Raw genomic sequence first — 20,750 nt, 5'->3', positions numbered from 1 at the left:
AGGCTGGAGGCATCATTTCAGAGTACAAGGGGAATGGGAAGGGAGACACAATGGGATATCATAGCTCCCCTGGAAAGTCCCTCCGCTGTCACCCACTTCTCCTGCACTGTGTGGCACAGCACTCGCTTCACATTCACCAGCTACTGGAAAATAGAGCCCTTCTTTATTGAAAAATAAACCTTCTCTGTACAAATAAATAACAGCTCAGGTGCCTCTGGGAAAGATGGGGTGAGGGTGGGCTTGCAAAGGTGGGGGTTCCAGGGGAGAGGAGGACTGTCATTCCTGGCTGAGATGCTTCAGGTACCCACCAGGGTCCCATTGCCCTGGGGAAGTAAGGAAGTGCTGGTGGGAAGAGAGACTGAGGTACAATTGGGGACAAAGGGGTGGAAGAGCCTAAGACTGGAAGTGGAGTGTTTTTGAAGGACATAAGGGACACCTGCCCCAGTGCCCTCTCCCCATGCTGGTACACTGCCCCATTAGGTTTTCAGCACTTCGAGTGCCAGAGCGACGAGGCCAGGCATGCTACGGGCCAGTGTGTCACTCTCCAGCCCCACAAGGCCAGTGAAGGCTGTGGGGCGGCCCCCTACAGTGGCCCGAACCTGTGCCCGGTACAGTCCCTTGGTGTTTTTGGAGCCCAAGTCCACCAGGATCTGTGGGGAGACAACAGCACCATGAGTCCCAGGGGGCAGAGTGTGACGGTGGCGGGCTGGGGGATGGCACTGCCTGGCTGCCAGGGTGCGTGGCTGGGAGTGGCTGGATGGGGCACTCACCTCTTGGAAGGTCATGGCCAGGTCTGCCTCGGGCACCCGCAGCACCCAGGCGTACAGGTCCCGCACCGCGCCCACCCGCACTGCCGACTCGTTGAGGCCAGGGCAGGCTGCAGCCCCCAGGACAGGCAGGAGAGACATGGAGGGGACATCAGGGATCAATCCTGAGGGCACCATGCTGCTGCCCACCTCAGGGAGGAGCACCCTTGCTCTGGGGACACCTGGGGAGCATGGGCAGAGGGGGGAATACAGCAAAAGACTGTCCCACTGAAATGGGACAGCCCTGCGACAGGGGTGCAAGGCTGGGCTTGTCACCGTTCCCATGGTGATACCTAGCACCTCTTGGTATCTGTGGGAGCTTACCTCTGCCCACGCCTGCCTCCTCCTCCTCCTCTTCCTCCTCCACCCTGGGCAGCTCCGTGGGCACCAGTTCACGTTTCTCCCTCCCTGCCACCGAGAGAGGTGTAAAACGCCGGCAGGCACTGGCCGGACACAGAACTGGCCGGTGGATGGACACCTGCTGTCCCATTGTCCCAGTCCCTCCAGGCTCACGGGGTTCATGGCTTGGCACGAGGGTCCCTGCCAGCTCTCCAGATGCCCGTTGTGGCTCCATGGCTTCCAGGGTGGTGCCAAGGTTCAGCTCTGCTCGCAGCTGGGTGAGGAAGGCTCGTCCCTGTGCCACCATCTCCTCCACCACATCCTCACCCTGATGAAGGGAAGAGTGGGACAGGATGGGTGATGGGGCACCCACAGGGCACCCATGAGCACAGCCATGTGCATGGTGGCAGAGTGCAGGACATGGGTGTGCTGGTGTCAGACAGGGCATCGGTGACATGCAAGTGCTTTGTGGCTGTGTTGGGTCAGATCCTAAGCTGCAGGGTCAGACCCATGGCTGGCTCTGCACTGACTGGACTTGGAGCACTGGTTTCATCTGGGGAGGTGAGATGCCCCTTCTGTGGTGGCAAAGTGAGAATTGCCACTTCTGCAGCTGCACAGAGGACAAGGGACCCAAGGGATGTCAGGAGGGGACACGGGAACTGAAGGGGTTTGGTCCCTGGTGGCCCAGTCACAAGAGGACAGGGGTTCTCCCAGCCTGTCCCTCCCCACATACCTGCAGGAAAAGCTGTATCTCCCCGGAGAGCTGCTCCCTGTCCTGTGTTGTCACCAGGTGGCTGCCCTCTGCCACAGTCATCAGAGCCTCCACCCAGTCCTGCAGCTGGGGTCCCACTACCCCAAAAAGCTCTGCAAAGGAGGGCAGGCGCCTGTCCCCCAGCCTGGAAGTACAATGGGGTGAGCTCAGACTGGTTGGGCAGTGCCACCCTCTGCCCCTCACCTGAGCACCCTGGGGGAGTGCCCTGGTAGCAGCTGGAAGAGGGTCCCAATGCTTCAGGCTGTCCCCAAAATGGCATGTCAGTGGCCACCAGTATGTCAACCACCTCCCCAGCCTCTTTAGCCCCTCATCCCATGGCCCACCTTGCCTCACCTGCTGAGGGGTCTCTGGGGTCCCACTGTGGGGCTGGATTGGCCCCCTGCCACAGACAGGCCTGTGGGGACAAGAAAAGAACAGGACAAGGGATAGAGGAGCCCTGTTGGGAAGCCAGGGCAGGCTGCTGGTGCTCCAGTCACCAGCACAGGGGAGGACCCCAGGTGGGTGTGGGGTTGTCCAGCCTGGGAGAGTACCTGGGGCATCCCTGCGGACACGGGGAGGGAAGAAGTGCCCGTAGATCTTGCCCAGGAGCTGGGGCAGAGTGCGGGTGAGGAAGGAGAAATCAAACTGGTTTCGGATGAAGTCCCCAGCCCGCTGCAAGAGATCCACCAAGGTCTGGGCATAGGAGTGCAGCTCTGTGGGCATAGAGGGAGAGACGTGACCCTGGCCCCACGCCAGAAATGGGGTCCCTCCCTACACTCTAGCCCTGACATGACCCCCGGCTCACCACATCTTCTTGTCCTGGCATGGCAGGTCTCCTCGGCCAGACGGGCACAGGTGGCCCGGCCCTGAGGTGCCCGACAGGACCCGGCGTAGAAGGCGCAGAGACGGGCGCGCTCCGGGGGCTGCTGCTCGGGGGGCAGCTGTGCCACGGCCAGCAGGTCGAAGCAGCTCGGTTCTCGGCTGCCAGGGGCAGCTGTGAGAGAACCGGCACCGCCGTGAGTGCTGAAAACCCCCTGGGCATCTCCGTGCCCCTGCGGTGCGGCCAGCAGCACTCACAGTCCATCTGCAGACTCAGCCAGTCCCTGAAGGCAGTGACACGGGTGTAGACTCCTGGTTTGCCCCGCTCGCCGCAGCCGTCACCCCACGAGGTGATACCATAGAGGACAAAGTGGTGCGAAGTGGGGTCCTCGCACGCCAGCGGGCCCCCTGAGTCGCCCTGCAGGGGAAATGCCGGTGCACTGGGCTGGGCTGGGACCCCAGGCATTACTGACGTGCTGTGTGCGTGCCCGTCACTGTGCGAAGGGATTTTGAAGTGCGGTGCTGACAATCCCTCAGGCATGGTGTTACCTGGCAGGAGTCGATGCCTCCAGACAAATACCCAGCACAGAACATGGCACTGGTGAGAAGGTCCTTGCCCAGGGCACCCCGGCACGTCTCCTGGCTGAGCAGGGGCACCTGTGCCTCCATCACCACGTCGGCTGGTGGTCCCTCTGCCAGGCAAGGTACCTGTTACAGGGTCCCCTGTGCCCGGACATCTCCCTCTCTTTCACATCCTCCTGCCTTGCCTCGGTGCGCTGGGGCTGGGCACCAGAGAGGGCACAGAGGGGAACACCCGACGGAGTCTCTTACCTTCGTAGAGGGAGCCCCAGCCCGCGATGTAGCAGGGGGTGCCGGGGCTGGGCTCCGCGGAGCCGCTGGGAAGGCACACGGGGCTGACGGTGGGTGATGGAGCCAGCGGCACTGCCAGCTCCAGCAGCGCCAGGTCCCCGTGAAACGTCTTGGGGTTAAACTGGAAGGAGATGTGGGGATGTCAGTGGGGGCTCCTGGGGCACGCACAGGGAGGTGGGGGTGGTGCCCACCTCCACCGACCTTAGGGTGAGGCAGGATGCGCCGGACGGGCACTGCCCGCTTGCCCGCTCCCGGCTTGCCCAGCTCGTGGTCGCCCACCACCACTGTCCACGCCAGCTCGTTCCGGTTCCTGGCGGGGTGGGGGACAGCCAGTTACAGGGGTGATGGTTGTTCCCCGTGCCCGCCTCTGCAGGGCATCATACCGTACTGCCGTGCCCCCACCATACCCGCCGAAGCAGTGTGCCGCCGTGAGGACCCAGGAGCGCCCCACCAGCACCCCTCCGCACATCAGCTCCCCGTGCAGCCGCACCGACACCAGCCAGGGCCAAGCGCCCCGCGGGGCCACGCTGCCGCCCATGATCCTTCCTCGGGGGGCTGTGCCGTTGGCTTGTGGGACCCCGCGGCGCCCACAGCTCCCTGGGGGACAAAGTCGGGGTGAGGGGGGCGTCCTGCAGGCCGGCTGCTGGACATCCCATCTCCCAGGTGGGCTCGGCTGGCGGGGGATGGCAGGTGGAGGGGGCGGTGGGACATGAGGCGCGTCGGGCGCGCTGTCAAGCCTCATCGTGCTCACGGAGGCGAGCGGGCGGAGGGCCGGGGGCACCCCGCAGCCCGGCAGCTGCCGACGCTAACCTCTGCCCCCCGGCCCGGCAGGCGGCCGGGGCCCGGGGGCGCTCGCCGGCGTGCTGCGGGGGTGGCGTGGGCACGGCGGGGCCGTCCCGGCTCACCTGGCATTGCCTCCTCCGCTGCTGCGTCAGGACTCGGGGCTGCGGCCCCCGTCTCTGCAGGGACAGGATGTCATGGCATGTGGGGACACTCCCCCGCGATGTCACCACCACAGCCCTGCTGTCAACAAGTCGCTCCAGATTCTTTCAGTGCTACCAGACTCCCATCAGTCCGAACAAACATCCCTGTACCACCCCAGGGGTTGCTCATCACCCCCAGTGACTCAGTACCCCTAGTCTCTCCTTGCCCACTTCTCCCACCACAGTTTGTTCATTGCCCTTCATTGTCCCAGCCCAGCCCAGCCCAATTTGTTCATCGCTCCAAATACCTCCATACCCCAAATCTCCAATTCCCTTCCCAGATCCATCTCTCAGACTTCCATCCATCACCTTATCGTTCTAGCATACCCCCACCTCCACCATCTCCCCACTCCATGCCAACACCTCACCCCATATCCCTTTGAAGCATCCCCATGGGATACCCCGTTTGTTATTGTAGGGTCTCCCATCTCTGGGAGGAGCTGGGGAGGGGTGTGGGTGCCCACTCACGGCACTCCTGGAGGCGGTGGCGGCAGAGCTGGGCGCTGAGCGGGGTGCAGGTGTGCAGGGCCCCCTCAGGTGGGCACAGGCGCTGGTAGGGGGCACAGGCCTGGCTCAGTGCCCAGTTGCGCTGGGGCAGTTCGGGCAGTGCCTGGGCATCCAGTAGGGCCTGGCAGCTGGGGGGCATGGCAGGGGGCACAGCTGGTGCTGCAAGGACAGCAGGGCTGTGGGCATCATAGTGTCCTCCCTGTGCTCCTCTGCCCAGGCCACCCGTCTCTGCTTTGGATGGGTGGGAAGGGAGCATGATAGGCTGTGGAGTCAGCATGTTTTGGTAGGGTCATCTGGGTACTGGGGTACATTTTTTGGGTAATATCTGCAAAGTTCACAAGGGACCAGGCAATGATTTGGATAGGGCTCCAGGTGATTTGGTAAGATCTAGATACAATGGGAACTGCTTGAGCAGGGTCGTTAGCAGTTAGGGATATATTTCAGGAGTCTGGGCACTGTTTCGGTAAAAGCCTGTAGGTTAAGCCTGTAGGGGATGAGTATGGTTTGGGTAAGATCTTGGGGTATCGTTTTGATAGGATTTCTAGGGGATGATGTAGGCATCCAAATATTTGGGTAGAGTCTCCAGGCATGGGTGCAGGTTTTGGTAGGATCTTCTGGGCATAGGATGGTGTTTGGATAAGACCCCTGGGCTGCGCTTGGCTGGGGATCCTGGGTTCTATTTGGGTAGGTTCTCCTGGGGACAGGGCAGGGCAGTGGGATAACGGGGTCATGACTCACGTGGGCAGCGGCCGGTGATGTTGGCGCAGGGTGGGAAGAGGCAGGGGGCACAGAGCCCGCAGGCACCCCGCTGCCGCTGCTGCTCGGACAGGGCCCGCTCCAGTGCCAGCAGAGCGCTCCTCAGTGCTGCCTCCAGCACCAGCGTCCCCCGGCTTGACAGTGCTGATGGGCACACACAGGGTGCTCAGACCCCCAGAGCCCCACCGTTGCCTCCCACCACAGCCATGGGGTGCCCCCAGTCTGCCTGGTGCCTGCGCCCTGGTATTGCCACAGTGAGTGTCGGGCTGGGCATGGCCTGTCATCCTTTGACACTGCCTAGAGTGACAGTGTCACCTCCCTGCTGGAGCTGGCACACGCACACCTGGGTGTTTGCCCAGGTCTCTGTGTTCCTGTTTTACATGGAGACAGAGTGTGAACCCAGGCAGGTGTGCCCACATGTGTGCCTCTGTGTACACTTTTGAGTGCACACTTGTGTGTACCAAGGTCTGTGTGCCCGTGTTGGCATGTTCCTGCATGTGCCCATGTGTGTGCCCTGTGCCTGCCCTACGTGTATGTCCCCCCGTGTGCCCCTGTGACCACCTGTACCCACGCAGAGCCACCTTCCTGCTGGCCATGCCCTGGCAGATTGTCCCCTGGGAGCGGCACAGGTACTAGGGCCAGAGGAAGTGCTGGTGCCGCAGGGCATAAACCACAGCACTCCCTGAATCCTGTGTCCCTTAGTGCCACTTGCAGCACTTGACACTCAGTCCAGGCAGCACAGGCATGCCCCAGGTTTTAGGGGGTTTTGACAAGGACCTGGCCATCCTGCTTGTGCTGCCACCCTACCTGAGAGTGAACCCAAGGGTCTCGTCTCCTACAGCCACCCCATCTGCAGCCAAATTTTCCCGCAAAGACGCCCCCATCCCTGTGCCCCACTGACCTTGCAGGATGCTGGCCGGCATGGGGTACAGCCTCTGGCCCGAGGGAGCCCCCCCCACCAGCTGCAGCAGCGGCAGCAAAAGCACGGGGGGGACCAGCCGGACCCCGAGAAGACCGTCCGGTGTCCTCTTCCCTCTTTGCTCCATCCCCGGGCGGGCAAAGGGGGGCAAAGGGGGGAACCCCCGAAATGCCCGAGGCAGGCAAGGAGGGATGGATATATATACGGTGCCCCCCGGGCGGTGGGAGGAGAGAGGGGCCGGGGGAGCACAAACAGGCGAGTTCATTAATGTCGCGCCAAGATGCCAGCTCGGGGCGGGGGGCGCGGGGGGGGCGCAGCCGGGGCCTCAATGCCGCCTTTGTTCGACGAGGCCTCCGGGCGGGCAGCATCAGACGGGCGCTGCGCTCCGGCGCTGCCCGCGGCCCTTGATCATTTTCACGCCAAGCCCTGGCCGCGCCACCGTCCCTCCTGCGGGCCCCGGGCGGGTGGGAACGCACCGGCGGCTGCGGGCGCGGGGGGCCCGGGCTGGGCGTGGGAGCCCCGCCGGCGCTTTCAAAGGCGGGCAGCGGGCCGGGAGCGGCCGAGCGGACAAGGCGGGGGAAGGGAAGGGAAGGGGGGTGTCCGGGGTGGGGGGTCCCCACTCTCTGTGCCAGCCCAGCCCTGGCTGAACAGATCGCCCGGCGTAAGGGCACTGCACCCCCGTGCTGAGCAGCGGCTGCCCCCGGGGATACCCCTCCGTGCCCCCCGCTGCAGTATCCCCCTGTCCTGCCTGGGGTGCAGGAAGGAGGACGTGCCCCGCGAGGGGCAGGTGGGACAGTGTCACCGGCTGTCCTTCTTGCTTGCTCTCTTCAGCAATGGGCCCAGGTTGGGGGCAGTTTTGGACCCAGGGATGGGAGGGCTACACTCGCCAGCCCAGCTGGACAGTCTTTTACGTGCCTGCCGCTCGGCTGGTCACTGGCACCACGTTTTGGGATGCCACTGCCTTGCCCCATTTGCCACCCTCCTGCGCCCACGAGCCCAGCCGCAGCTCCTTCGGTGAAAGAGTGCAGCTGCATCTCCATCACCTCGTTAGGGTGCAGCAGATGCCCGTGTCCCCACCTCTGTCCCTGTAAAAGGAACTGGGGTTTCTGAGTCCCATGTCCATTTGTGGGGTGCTCATCTTTGCTAGGGGGGAGAGATGGGTGCCCGGGGGGTGTCTGTGTCCTCATATCCGCTGGGGAACAGGGGGTGTCCGAGTTTAAATCTCCACTCCATACGGGGTACCCAGGCCCTGATCTCAGCCTCCCGCAAGTGCAGCAGGTGCCCGTGTCCCCATCCCCATTTCGAGTCCGGGGCGTGCTCGTCCCCATTAGGGGCACGAGCGGCTCCGTGCCCGCGCTCCCCCTGGTCCTCCCGGCCGCGATGGTGCCAGCGGGGCCCGGACAATGCCGCTTCAGTGGCACATCAAAGGCACGGGCTGCCCGCGGCTGGCACGGCGACAGGCCCGCCGCAGATGAAAGCCCCGACCCCGCGGGCTCCCACCTCGGCCGCGGGGGCACGCTGTGCCTCCGCCCCACGGGGGACGGCGGGGCCGAGTGGAGGGGACACAGCACCACGGCACACAGGGGAGCGCTCTCCCGCCCCATCCCGGTGTCCCCGCACGGATCCCCCTCCACCAGCGACACGCGGGGGGGTCCAATCGCTCTGCTGACCGCAATCGGCGCCCACGCGGGTACTTGAGGCCGGAGTGGTGTTCGCCCCCGGCCGCACCGTGCTCCCCGCTCCCGGTGCCGGTGCCAACCCCATTAACCTAATTGGCGAAGCGCTCGGCCGCCCCGGGCAGCGGCGGCAGTGGGACCCCGGGGCTCGGGCAGATCCCAGCCCTGGCAGCGGGCAGGGGGGGACGGTGCCCCCGGGCCCCCATTGTCCGGTAATTGGCGCGAGCAGCCGAGCCCGGCCGGCAGCGCCGCGGGGCGGGGAGCGGCCATCGGCGGGGGCTGTACCGGAGCTCCCGGGGGTGCCCAGGTCGGTATCAGGTGCTGCCCGCTGGGGGGTCGGGGACAGGGGGCGCGTGGCGACGCTCAGGGGGCGCGTTTTGGGGTGCGAGGAGGAGTGGGGCGAGTACGGAGGACGCGAGTGGGGGAACAGTCCCAGTGTCCAGAGTGGGGAGACCCCGGAAAGGCCGAGGGCTGGGGGGGGAAGTCACTGTGGGGGTGTTGGGGTGGGGCTTGGGGGCGCGGCGGAGGGGATCACTATGGGAGACCATTTTGGGGCCGGGGCCGTGACAAGAGGGGGACTGTGGGCGGGGCCAGTATGGGGGCGGGGCCAGAGTGCACGGTGGGGCGGGGCCCCGATGGGGGCGAACAGGGGGCGGGGCCACGATGGGGGCTACCAGGGGGCGGGGCCATCAATGGGGCGGGGCTGGCCGAAAGGGGCGTGGAGAGCCGGGGGCGGGGCCGTGGGCGGGGCGGGGCCCGGCGGGTCGGGACCGGGTCGGCGGGCGGGGCCGCCGGGGCCGGGGCTGGGACCGGGACCGGACGCTTTTCGGGATCGGCGGGGCCCGAGCCGGGCCGGGCCGGGCCGGGCCATGGCGACCTCGGAGCGGAGCGCGCTGCTCACGTACCGCCTATGTGGCGGCTCAGCCGAGGAGGAGCGGGGCCGGGAGCGCGGCCGGGCCGCCGCCGCCCCCCGCAAGCTGCCCACATTCCTGGGCGTTGTGGTGCCCACGCTGCTCTCCATGTTCAGCGTCGTCCTCTTCCTGCGCCTCGGTGAGTGCCGCCGCCCTCGGGGCACCCCCGCTCCCGGCCGCGGCCGGGGCCCCTCGAGAGTCACCAGCTCTGCCTGGTACCCCCAGCCCGGCCCCCGTCTGATCCCGGGGATCCGGCCTCTGGAGCCCCGAGCCACCCAGGCTGGGTCGGCAGTGCCCTCCCAGTGCCCTCTCCTGGGCTCCGTCTCTGCTGCAGTCCCAGTGCTCCCCTCCAGTGCGTACCCCAGTGCCCACAGTCTGGGCCTCCCTGCCTTTCCCCTGCCTGCTCAGTTCTGGCCCGGCCTGGGCTCCCAGTGCTGTGTGTCCCCACCTGACCCCACTGGTCTGGGGGTTTGGGTCTCAGGAGCCAGGGAAAGGGACCTGCAGTACAGGAACCCAATTAGGACCTTAGGGACCCATGTAAGGGACCCTAGTTCAAAACCCTGGTGTTCCGGGAGTAGAAGTCCTGTGTCTTCCCAGTCCCTTCCCTAAACGGGAGTCCAGTGTCCTCATGTCCACCTGTCCCCTAGTGCTGGGACCCGCTGCTTCCCAGGCATCCTCCAGTGCCAGGCTCCAGCACCCCAGTTCTCTCTTGCATCCCATCCATCCCAAGGGCAAAACCCTGGTGTCCCCCAGCAGATACTCAGCTGCCCCTCTGCGTGTGTGCAAAGGACACACATTGTTTCCCAGTCTGCCCCCAGTTTGGTTATGAGTCTGTTACTGTGACCCCTGGGAGACGCAGGGGGCAGGATGGGCATGGCCCGGGGCAGCTGGCAGCCTTTTGGGGGGCCTGGAGGGGATAGGTGCCCCAGCATGGCCCGGGGCAGGCAGTGTTTGCTCTGGTCCGGGAACGGGAAAAGCTTTTCCTCTTTCGCTTTCCGCCCACGGAAAGCCCAGGGCGGGAGTTGGCTGCGTGCCGGGGGCCCCGCCGGGCCGTAGAGGGGGCCTTGAGAGCATTCCCTGTCTGGGAGACCCCCAAGCTGGGGGCACGGCGCTCCCTGTCATCATTCACCCCTTTCCCACTCCCCTGCTTGGGGTCTTCATACAGGCTCTGACTCCCCCTGCCCGGGGCTGCGTTACCCGGGGACCGCGGGGCTGCAGGGGAGGTGTTGGGTGCGGGGGAAGGAAAGCTGCCCCGAAGAGGAACTTTCCCACTCTGGGGGTCCAAGGCTCTCCCTGTCAACTCCACACCTCACATGCTCCCCAGATCTCCTGGGTTAGCAGCCTCTTCTACTTAGGCCCGCAGTGCTTTTGGGGCATCCCTTTATTTCCACCAACACTCCCACCCACCCTCAGATTTGGCACTCGGATGCCCCCCGGCTCTCTGGAGACCACAAACCTCTCTGGTGCCCTCAAACCCAGCCTGTCGCCCAAGGGCTCCTTGTGGTGCCGGTGCCCCGGTCACCCCCCTCGTCTCTCCCGCGGGCACATCCGCGGCCTGGCTTGTGGCTGAGATAGGGCATGGCCCACAGCCGCGGGCATCCCCTTCCTGCCCGCAGTGTCGCCAGCCGGATTGGGATCGCTGCCGTCACCCCTGGCAGGGCCGGGGGGGCTCTGGGCCCCCTCTCTGTGGGAACACCCACCCACACCCCTGGGAGTGGTGCTGTGGCTGGCAGGGACACCCGCACTGCTTCTACTTCCTGCTGTGCTGTAGGCAAGCGGGGCAGCTACGGGATCCCTGTGTGGAGCTCCTGACTCCCCGCTCTGGGGAACAAGGGGGGCAGCAGGACATGGGGGTCCCAGCAGCACAGCCCCTTCCCTGTTTGTTTGGTTTTTGGGCACACCTGGGTCAGACACGGGTGGAAAATGGAGATACCCTGAGGGAGTGAGACACTGGTGTGTGCTGCTGTGGGTGGGAGGTGGAAGCATCCTCATCCTGGAATGGAGAGGGCTGGCAGGTCCTGGGGGAAGCTGTGGGCACAGGGATGGGAGTGGCCATGTGCCTCAGTGGGGTGAAGTCTGCGTGGTGGCAGTGCCCAGAGACTCCATCCTGCAGGTTGTCCATGCTCAGCTAATGGGCACGCTGGCCTCTCCCATCCTTGGCAGGGTTCGTGGTGGGTCATGCTGGGTTGTACCAGGCCCTGGCCATGTTCGCAGTGGCATATTTCATCATTGGCATGACGGTGCTGTCAGTGTGTGCCATTGCCACCAACGGGGCACTGGATGCTGGAGGAGCCTACTGTATCCTTTGCTGTGGGTGCTGCTGGGACAGGGCATGTGGGACAAAGCTGAGTGACTCCCCAGTGGCCTTGGGGTACCATGCTGAGGCTGGGATGCTGTTGGCCTGGGAGAGAGGGGTGGGAGTATCTGGTGGTGGTTTGTGCTGCTGACATCTTCCCTTGACTCGAGCAAGATATGATCAGCCGTGCCTTGGGCCCAGAGTTTGGGGGCAGCATCGGGATCATGTTTTTTCTGGCCAATGTTTGTGGCAGTGCCCTCTATGTGCTGGGGCTGGTGGAGGCAGTGGTGGACAGCTTTGGGATCCCACCTGGTGAGTACTGCCCTGCGTGGTGGCAAGGGGACAGCAGGTGTCCTTTACCTGAGCAGCCCTAGCGCTGTGCTGGGCATGCCAGGCACCATGCCCAGGGGAACCAGCCATGGCTCATCCAGCCCTCTGGCCAGCGAGTTGGTGCCCATCATGCCTGACACAATGCTAGTGGCTCTCAGCTCCCAGTGCTGCTTCCTCCGAGCCTTGCTGATCCTGACTTGTCTCTACCCAGGGCAAGAAGCGGGCACAGGCGTCCATGTCCTGCCCCAGAGCTACTGGTATGAGCTGCTCTACGGCACCGTGCTGCTGGCACTCTGCCTCCTTGTGTGCCTCGTGGGTGCCTCCATCTACGCCAAGGCCACCTTCCTCATCTTCCTCATCGTTGCAGCTGTCCTGGGCACCGTCCTTGTCAGCTTTTTTGCCACACGGCCCCTGAAGGTGCCCATCCACCTGCCCAGCTCCAATGGCACTGAGACTGATAACGGCTTCTTCACCGGCTTCTCCCTCAACACCCTGCGAGACAACCTGGGTGGTGAGGAGAAGCTTCTCCCACCCTGCCTGCCATGCCCAGGGGCACTGCCACATCACATGGGGCTTGCTCGAGGGTGGGGGCAGCTTGTGGGCACAAAGCAGGTGTTGTGTGGTGGTTTCTCCTGTAGTTTGTGTGTGGGGACATGGAGGTGAGGGCCTGTGGTGGGGCTGTGCCACCCTGGACAGCCTGTCACAGCCCCTGCCCCTGTGTCCTGCAGGCGAGTATAGGGTGGACTACACCACTGGGCAGATGATGAGCTTCAGCTCTGTGTTTGCAGTGATGTTCAATGGCTGCACTGGCATCATGGCAGGCTCCAACATGTCAGGTATGGACAGGAGGTGCCTGGCAGGGTGGCACCAGGAACAGCAGCTGGGAGAGATCAGGGGTGTGCTGTGCCTGTGGGCACTAATGCTGCCTGCTCCTGCCCACAGGGGACCTGAAGCGCCCGAGCTACTCCATCCCACGGGGCACCATCTCTGCTGTGCTCTTCACCTACCTCGTCTACAACCTGCTGGCTTTCCTCATGTGTGCCACCTGCAACAGGTATGGCCACCTGTCTGCATGCCAGGCATGCCTGGTGCCAGGGCATGCTGGCCTGAGCCAAGACAGATGCCAGTGTGTCTGTGTCCCTCTCCAGGGTCCTCCTGCAGAAAGACTATGGCTTCCTGCGTGACATCAGTATCTTCCCTCCGCTGGTCACTGTGGGCATCTATGCTGCCACTCTCTCTGCAGCCATGAGCAACCTCATTGGGGCATCCCGCATCCTGTACGCTCTGGCCCGGGATGATCTCTTTGGTGAGTGCTCAGAATGCACTGGCACTCGTTGGAGCCCACTCAGCAGGTTGTGCCTGCTGGGGACCAGCCCTGACACCAGGGAACTCCCTTCTTGGTGTGGAGATGATGGTTTGTGGGTTGATGTGTGCCCATTTGGGTCACCTGCATGTCCTGGAATTTGCCCCCGCCCCAGCACTCAGGGTGGGGATGGGACTCCTGGCTGGTGGTTGAACCTGTGGCTGCCTGCTGGGGTGTCCCAGCCCAGCCTCCCTGCTCTGCCTTGCAGGCCGGTCACTGGCTCTGGCCAAGAAGACATCTGCCAGTGGGAACCCAGTGATGGCAGTGATCCTCTCCTGGCTGGTGGTGCAGGTGAGTTTGTCAGCGGTGCTTCTTTCCTGGTCTCGCTGGCTGAAGATTGGTTGTCACCTGGGCTGGGTGTTGTGGAGCCTGGCATGTCCCCCTGCCCTGTGGAATTCCTCCCCCAGCCCCCCTGCCCTGGGTGTCCTGCTGCAGTTGTGCCCTTCCCTTCCTTAGGTGGGAGATAGCCCATAAATTAAGCATAAATCACAAAAAGGGAAAGGGATTCCTGTCTGTACCCTTACCCATCATACCCCTGGGATACACCCCAAGGGGACAGAGTGGGGCACATGCCTGACGTGCCATCCCAGGGTATGCATTCACCCTGTGCTCTCTGCAGGTTGTGCTATTTTCTGGGAAACTCAACACCATCGCAAGTGTCGTGACAATCTTCTTCCTCCTGGTTTATGCCACTGTCAACCTGGCCTGCCTGGCACTGGAATGGGCCTCGGCCCCCAACTTCAGGTACCCACTGCCACAGGGGCAAGAGGCTGTGCTGAGATGCTTGGCAGGCACCCATCCCTCCATTCTTCTATCTGTGCTTCCCCTGCCATCCCTGTGCCTGAGATTTATGATGAGATGGTGGGCAGAGATGCTGAACCCCCCTCTCCTGGGTGTTAGAGGGACAGAGGCACCCCTGTCCCCAGGGAGAGAGAAGGGGACAGGTCCTGGAATGGCACTGGCTTGGCACAGTTCTCCTGCACTGGCACTGCTTGCTGAGTGGGTAAGGATAAATCCAGCACCACTGGGTACCACCCGCCCCCTCCCCTTAGGCTTTCCAGAGGTAATTTATAGCCTGTGCCCAGCCGGCATCCCCTGGGCAGTTTGCCAAGCAGTGATGGAGCCCACTTTCCATTAGTGCTAATTAAACTAATGGAGAAGGGGGAGGGAGGAAGGAGGATTCTGGGTGGGAGGAGGAGAAAATACCTTCCAGGAAGGAGTATGTGTGGCAGGCAGGCCCAACCTGTGGTACAAGGTGTGGGGTACTGTGGTGTAAGTCTGGGCTCATAGGGCTGCCCAAATCTGGGGTGCAGGGAATGGCCTGGGGGAGCCTAATCTCCCTCCTGGGTGATTCCCACTGCCCTCAGTGCAGGATACTGACTTCACAGAAGGGAGAGTCCTCCCGGTGGGCAGAGGTTTTACACAAATAGGGCTGGGTGGCACTGCCTGGGAGTCCCCCAGAGGCCTCATTCCCAGGGGAGAGCTGATGCCTGTGCCAGGCTGTGGCTTGGCCCTCATCTGCCCTTCCCAGCTGCTTCCCTGACTTGGCATGGAATGGGCAGGATCAGTGCCTGGGGGGAGCGTGCTGGGATGGGTAGCAACAGGCCCCTCACCCACCGCACATCTGGTGTCTACCCCCTCCCCTCACTGAGGTCTGCATCAAGCACCGCAGAAAAGGATTTTAATTACCTTTCAGGAAAAACAGCAATTAGAGAAAATAACAGCTTCTCGCCTCCCCGCCTCTGCCTCCCCAGACCAGAATGAGCAGGCACCATGGCTGGCAGTGCTGCCATGCATTGCCCATTACTACCTGGGTGGTCCAGGACAGTGCCAGGCCCATGGCCATCATTGCCCTGTTTGCCCAGGGCTGGCAGCAACAGGCTGCCCACTGCCCTGGGAGATACCATCTCCCCTCCATAAATTCTCCTCCAGGCGCATGGGGTGCCTGACATGGCCCGGGCTGGCACAGCGGAATCACTGGGGGTGGCTGGTGTGGGTGTTGGGCACAGCTCCCCTTGCTGTGCCCTCCCCACAGGCAGCATGGGCACCACATGATAGCAGGTGTCCCCTGCTCCCTGCTGCAGGCCCACTTTCCGGTACTTCACCTGGCACACGTGCCTGCTGGGCATCGCAGGCTGCTGCGTCATGATGTTCCTCATCAGCCCTGTGTCGGCCTCGGCGAGCCTGGGCTTCCTCCTCCTCCTCCTCCTCGCCCTTCACTACCTCTCACCCAGCAGCACCTGGGGCTACATCAGCCAGGCCCTCATCTTTCATCAGGTAAGTGCCGTCCTCCTGTTGTCCCCTTATGGGGTGGAAAGCTGCTGTCCCTGTGGCAGCTCAGCTGTGTCCTAGGCAGCAATTTCCTCAGGACTGGCATGCCCAGGGGGTGGTTTGGTGAAACAAAAAGGGTTCCTCACCTGTTTCCCTCCCTCCGTCCTCCAGGTGCGGAAGTACCTGCTGATGCTGGATGTGCGGAAGGACCATGTCAAGTTCTGGCGCCCGCAGATGCTGCTGATGGTGCAGAACCCGCGAGGCAGCGCCCGCCTCATCGACTTTGTCAATGACCTCAAGAAGAGCGGCCTCTACGTCCTGGGCCATGTGGAGCTGCAGGACTTGGGTGAGGATCTGCACTGTCTCCTGTGCTAATGGCTGTGGTGCCAGAGGACTCCTGGGCATCTTGGGTTGACACTGCTGTCCAGCTCATGGCTGGTGGCACACATGAGGATGCTTTGGGCACTTGTGTGGCACATTGGGCTTGGCTGCTATGGGGGACATCAGTGAGTTGTGTCTGTCCCGTGCCTCCTGTGCACACACACTTATACACGCATGTGCACAAGTGTCCATCCCTACACGTGCACGTGGGGCTCCTGCATGTGTTGGTGTTGGTGTGCACATGAGGCATGTGCCAGCCAGGTTAGCACCTGTACACACCCAGCACACACGTGGGCACACACTTGGCACAGCCTTGCACACGTGTGTGCCTGTGTCCATCCTCACCTCATGCCTGCTGCTGTGTGCCCAGCTATCTTGGGCATGTTTGCACTCTCACGTGTGTTGGTTTGCACATGTGCGCTCTCCCTGGCACACGTCATGGCTGAGGCACAGGCTCTGTTCCCCCTTCCCTGCTGTTGCTGTGGTGACTAATGGCCTGAAATTGGGGAGTGGGGATGGGGCTGCCTGGGGTTTTTCTATACATTTATGTACAATTTTATATCTCTCTCTGTAAGCACCTCCATCCACCCATCTCACGGGTGCTGGGGTGGACACAGGGTTTTGCAGCAGGGGTGGACACCAGGGTTAGCCCCAGTATGGGATATCTGTCCCACTGATGCTGGTTTTATCCCCCACCCAGACATGCTGCCCTCAGACCCACTGCAGCCCCAGCAGGACTCGTGGCTCAGCTTGGTGGACAAACTGAATGTCAAGGCCTTTGTCAGCCTCACCCTTGCACCCTCAGTACGGCACGGTGTCCGGCAGCTCCTCTTCACCTCTGGCCTTGGTAAGTGGTGCCTGGTCTGGACATGGGTGAGGGTCCATCCTGCCATCCCTGTGGGTTGAGAAGTGCCAAGGTGTTTGGAGGCACCTGGATGGTTGGTGCCAGAGACAAGTTTGCTCTTGGAAGCATCTGAGGTGAGGTGTAGGCAGTCTGGGGTTTGGAAGCATCACTATTGACAGTGCTGAGGGGCTTGAAGACACCTGGATGAGATATGCCAAGGGGTTAGGAAGCACCCAGTGTGGGCAGTCCCAAAGCCAAGTGGGGGAGGTATTGAGTGGGCAATGCAAAAATCGAGTCAGGTCTTGGAGCTATCTAGGTGTGATCCTGAGGGGTCTGAAATTGGCAGGGTGAGCAATGCCAAAGTCGAGCTGTGGCTTGTTGATACCTGCAGTGCCAGGAGGGCTGGTGGAACCCTCTGCCTCTGCTCAGCTGGGCTGGCGCTGTCTCTCTGGCAGGTGGGATGCGCCCCAACACCCTGGTGCTGGGTTTCTACGACGACGAGGCACCGCAGGATGGTCTAGCCCGGCACCCGGCCTTCACCAGCGCCCGTGAGGAGGTCCCGCTGGGCTTCCCCCCGCTGCGGGCACCCACCACTCCCAAACTGCTGTCAGCCCGGGAGTACGTGGGCATTGTGGCTGACGCCCTGAAGATGCTTCGCAATGTCCTGCTGGCCCGGCAGCTGGAGAGCCTGGACAAGGCCTGGGAGCTGCGGCGGGCCGCCAGTCCCCCGCCCACCATCCACGTCTGGCCCGTCAACCTGCTGCGGCCCGACAGCGCCCGCTACGCCGACACCTGCAGCCTGTTCCTGCTGCAGATGGCCTGTGTCCTCAACATGGCGCGGGCCTGGCGCCGGGCCCGCCTGCGCCTCTTCCTCTGCGTGGAGGCGGGCACCATGCCCCATGCCCAGGAGGAGAAGCTGCGCCAGCTCCTCAAGGACCTGCGCATCCAGGCCCAGATCCAGCTGGTGCCCTGGGATGCCATCACCCGCCTGCACTGGCAAACCTGCCAGCAAACCCCAGGAGGGCCAGCAGAGGAGGAGGAAGAGGAGGAAGGGGTTGTGAACTTCCCGACCAACACCACCCAAGTGTCAGATGAGTACGTGTGTGCCGCCAACAAACTGGTCCTGGAGCAGAGCCCCGCGCCAGCCGTGCGCTTCCTGTATTTGCCGCGGCCGCCGGCCGACACCAGCCTCTACCCGCTCTACCTGCACCAGCTGGAGCTGCTCACCCGCGGGCTGGGCCCCACCGTGCTGGTGCACGGGGTGAGTGCTGTCACCAGCACCCAGCTCTAGGTGACCCCCAGCTCCCCCTCGGCTCCCTGCACACTCCTTTGCCCAGTGCCTTTAGCAGCTTGAGCCTGAGGATGGCCCCAGTGTCTCCATCCTGGTGGGCAAAGAGGGTACCCCACAGTGAGAGGTGGGTGCAAGGAGGGGGTTTGATTTTCGGGGATGTCTCCTGCAGAGGACTAAGCTGCCCTGGCAGGATCCTGGCACAGCTGTGGGACTGGATGGGCAGCATGGTGCATTCACGGTGCCTTTTCTTTGGAGTAGGGCATAGCAGGGTGCTGGGGGGGGCAAGCACTGGGTGCTTCAGTTGTCTGCTGGGAGCCCCTTAGTTGCACCCTACAATCCCCTCTGTACTTCCTCCCCTGCCGCAGCCCCCATCCTCTCCTCCGCCAGCTTCTCCGGGCACCCAGCCAGCAGCGGGGATTGATTAAAGGCAGCCTCGACCTTGGTGCCCCAGCTCCCCGCCATCCTCTGCCTTTCATTAGGAAAAATTAAATGGGAAAGGGTGGGGGAGGGGAGCCCAGAGGCCTGGGCTCCTTGTGTGAGGCTGGGTTGGTGGGGAAAGCAGTCGGGTGCTGGCCCTAATGGCCACAGCATATGGCACCCTGTATCTTGCTCCATACCCCCAGTGCTGTTGCATGGGGCCATCCAGATGTTTTAATCTTTAGTCCCCCCACCGCTACGGGTGCTGATCCCCTCGTGCTGGCAGGAAATGGGGACATTATTTGTGGTGGGGTCCTTACCCACACACCTGGGTCTCTTGACCTGTTTCTTGGGGCATTTTTATTTCCATACACACATCATGACCTGCAGGGGGAAGTTGGCCTTGCCCCCTGCCCTCCCTTATTGATCAGGGGAGGGCAGGAAATTGCCTGGGTGCTGGACGATAAATCCATCGGGTGCCTGGCAGGTGGGCAGTGTGCCCAGTGCTGCCTGATGGATTGCTTCCTATTAGCCCCAGCACAGGGGGCTGCTCCCAGCCAGGCTGGGCTCCAGCAGTGGTGACAAGTGTGGTACTGCTGCCTGTGCCTGCTCTCACCAAACTTGGCACTGCTGGCTGGCAGCTCTGGTCAGGCAGAGGGCTGGCAAAACCCAGGTGGTTGCGTACAGCTGGGAGGAAAAATGGTGGAGACCCACATTTTGCAGTGGATTGTGCCCTGGCTGGGGAGGAGGGGGCTGGAGCTGGCTTTGCTCCCTGCTGCTGGAGCTGGGTGCCCTGGGGCAAGCACCACGCATCCCATGGGATTTATTTACAAACAGTTGGAAGCTGGCACAGGGCAGCCTGGCACCAGCGGGACCCGGAGGCCTATAATGTTAATTATCACTACGTAATTAAAAGCCCATAAAAAGCCTCACACTTCATTAAATTAAAGCTTCCCCTCACTGTGCCCATGGGCTCCAGCAGAGTTAACCTTGGCCATGCCAGGCACCAGCACGTCTGCTGGTGGGGTCCTGGGGCTAGGGGTGCATGGGGCCCCAGGCTCAGGACCATGCAGCCCCCCACAGCATTGTAGGGGGGTGCAGCATTGCTCATGCATGAGCACTCTGCAATACACTCATGTCACACCTGGGCTACATGTGCCTGGGCACATCCAGGGCTGCTGTGCCAGAGATGCCCACACGCAGACATGGACACGTGTGTCCATGGCACCGCTGCAGACACACTGTCACACACAGCGTGGCCTGGGCAGGGGCTGACACGGGCACACACAGGCACACACATGCACAGCCAGGTGTGTGCATGCAGCATCATGGCCTCTGCAAAGGCAGCACCACATGCCTGCACCGCGGCTCCGGCAAACCAGCTCTGGCACGCAACGCCCACGCAGCGCGCACCTACACAAACAGCGTTTTTCCTCTTTCCCAACAGCCAGAGGTGCAGACAAACAGCCACACTCACACTCCTGCATCTCCTCCAGACTCTCACCCGTTGCTGTCTGTGCCCAGAGGGAATGGACTGTGCAGAGAGTGCCCATCTGTGCCTGCCCCCTCTGTGCCTTGATTTCCCTGAGCGCTGGACTGTGCTGGGGTAGAGCACAGTGAATCGCAGACCCCCAAACCCTCCTGGTGCTCTGGATCAGGGGTGCTATACCAAGGTCTGAGGGGGGATACAAAGTGGGGAGGGGGCCCACCAGCACACAAGGAGGGATGTGTGTGTGTGTGTGTATGTGTGTGTGTGTGTGTGTTCAGGCAGGGATATGCATAAACTAGGAGAGAGTGTGTGTGCATGTGCACGTGGGAAGGAGTGCTGTGCTGGGGGCTGTGCATGTACACAAGGGGTGTCTGTATGTGCACACACGTTGGTGTGGGTGTATATACCCACCCCTAGGTGTGACACCCTGATGTGCACACAGGGCTCCAGGAAGGAGGAGCCAGGGGAGTGCATACCCCTGTGCACTCAGGGTGTGCAAACTGGCACACGCCTGTGCCCAGAACCCCAGGACTCTGCTGCCAAGTGGGGCCGTGGGCAGGGGACTGTGGGGGTGGGTGCCCATGCCCCGGCCCTGCGGGGGTGGGCAGCCAACAGGGCCTCGGCTATTTCTTGGAAATTTTGCAGCATTCATTTCAGTGCAAATAAAAGCTGTCATTGCCGGAGAAATGATACTGATCGGGGTCTGAAAAGACAGCAAATTACCCGCCTGA

General features: G+C 62.7%; 2 protein-coding genes across 2 annotated transcripts; one reads left to right on the top strand and one right to left on the bottom strand.

Annotated features, from left to right (window-relative positions):
- Window positions 1-160: 160 nt before the first annotated feature.
- PRSS56 (serine protease 56) lies at window positions 161-7,028 on the bottom strand. Its single transcript, XM_072933484.1, is given in 16 exon segments — window positions 161-877; window positions 1,131-1,214; window positions 1,320-1,473; window positions 1,879-2,041; window positions 2,251-2,311; window positions 2,448-2,609; window positions 2,702-2,890; window positions 2,974-3,133; window positions 3,265-3,407; window positions 3,547-3,706; window positions 3,787-3,895; window positions 3,993-4,182; window positions 4,491-4,544; window positions 5,037-5,234; window positions 5,799-5,975; window positions 6,733-7,028. Coding segments are annotated over 16 exon segments (2,688 nt in total). The 5' UTR covers window positions 7,016-7,028; the 3' UTR covers window positions 161-476.
- A 2,151-nt stretch (window positions 7,029-9,179) lies between these two features.
- Window positions 9,180-20,706, top strand: SLC12A9 (solute carrier family 12 member 9). Its single transcript, XM_030280340.4, has 13 exons — window positions 9,180-9,476; window positions 11,501-11,635; window positions 11,808-11,945; window positions 12,175-12,474; window positions 12,692-12,799; window positions 12,906-13,017; window positions 13,112-13,269; window positions 13,535-13,617; window positions 13,946-14,070; window positions 15,411-15,603; window positions 15,769-15,943; window positions 16,679-16,825; window positions 17,278-20,706. Exons 1-13 carry the CDS (start codon window positions 9,296-9,298, stop codon window positions 18,111-18,113), a joined length of 2,691 nt encoding a protein of 896 aa, XP_030136200.4. The 5' UTR covers window positions 9,180-9,295; the 3' UTR covers window positions 18,114-20,706.
- Window positions 20,707-20,750: the final 44 nt, after the last annotated feature.

Source organism: Taeniopygia guttata, chromosome 9, assembly GCF_048771995.1.
Source record: "Taeniopygia guttata chromosome 9, bTaeGut7.mat, whole genome shotgun sequence".
Lineage (NCBI taxonomy): Eukaryota > Metazoa > Chordata > Aves > Passeriformes > Estrildidae > Taeniopygia > Taeniopygia guttata.
This window is presented reverse-complemented; position numbering and strand designations above follow the sequence as displayed.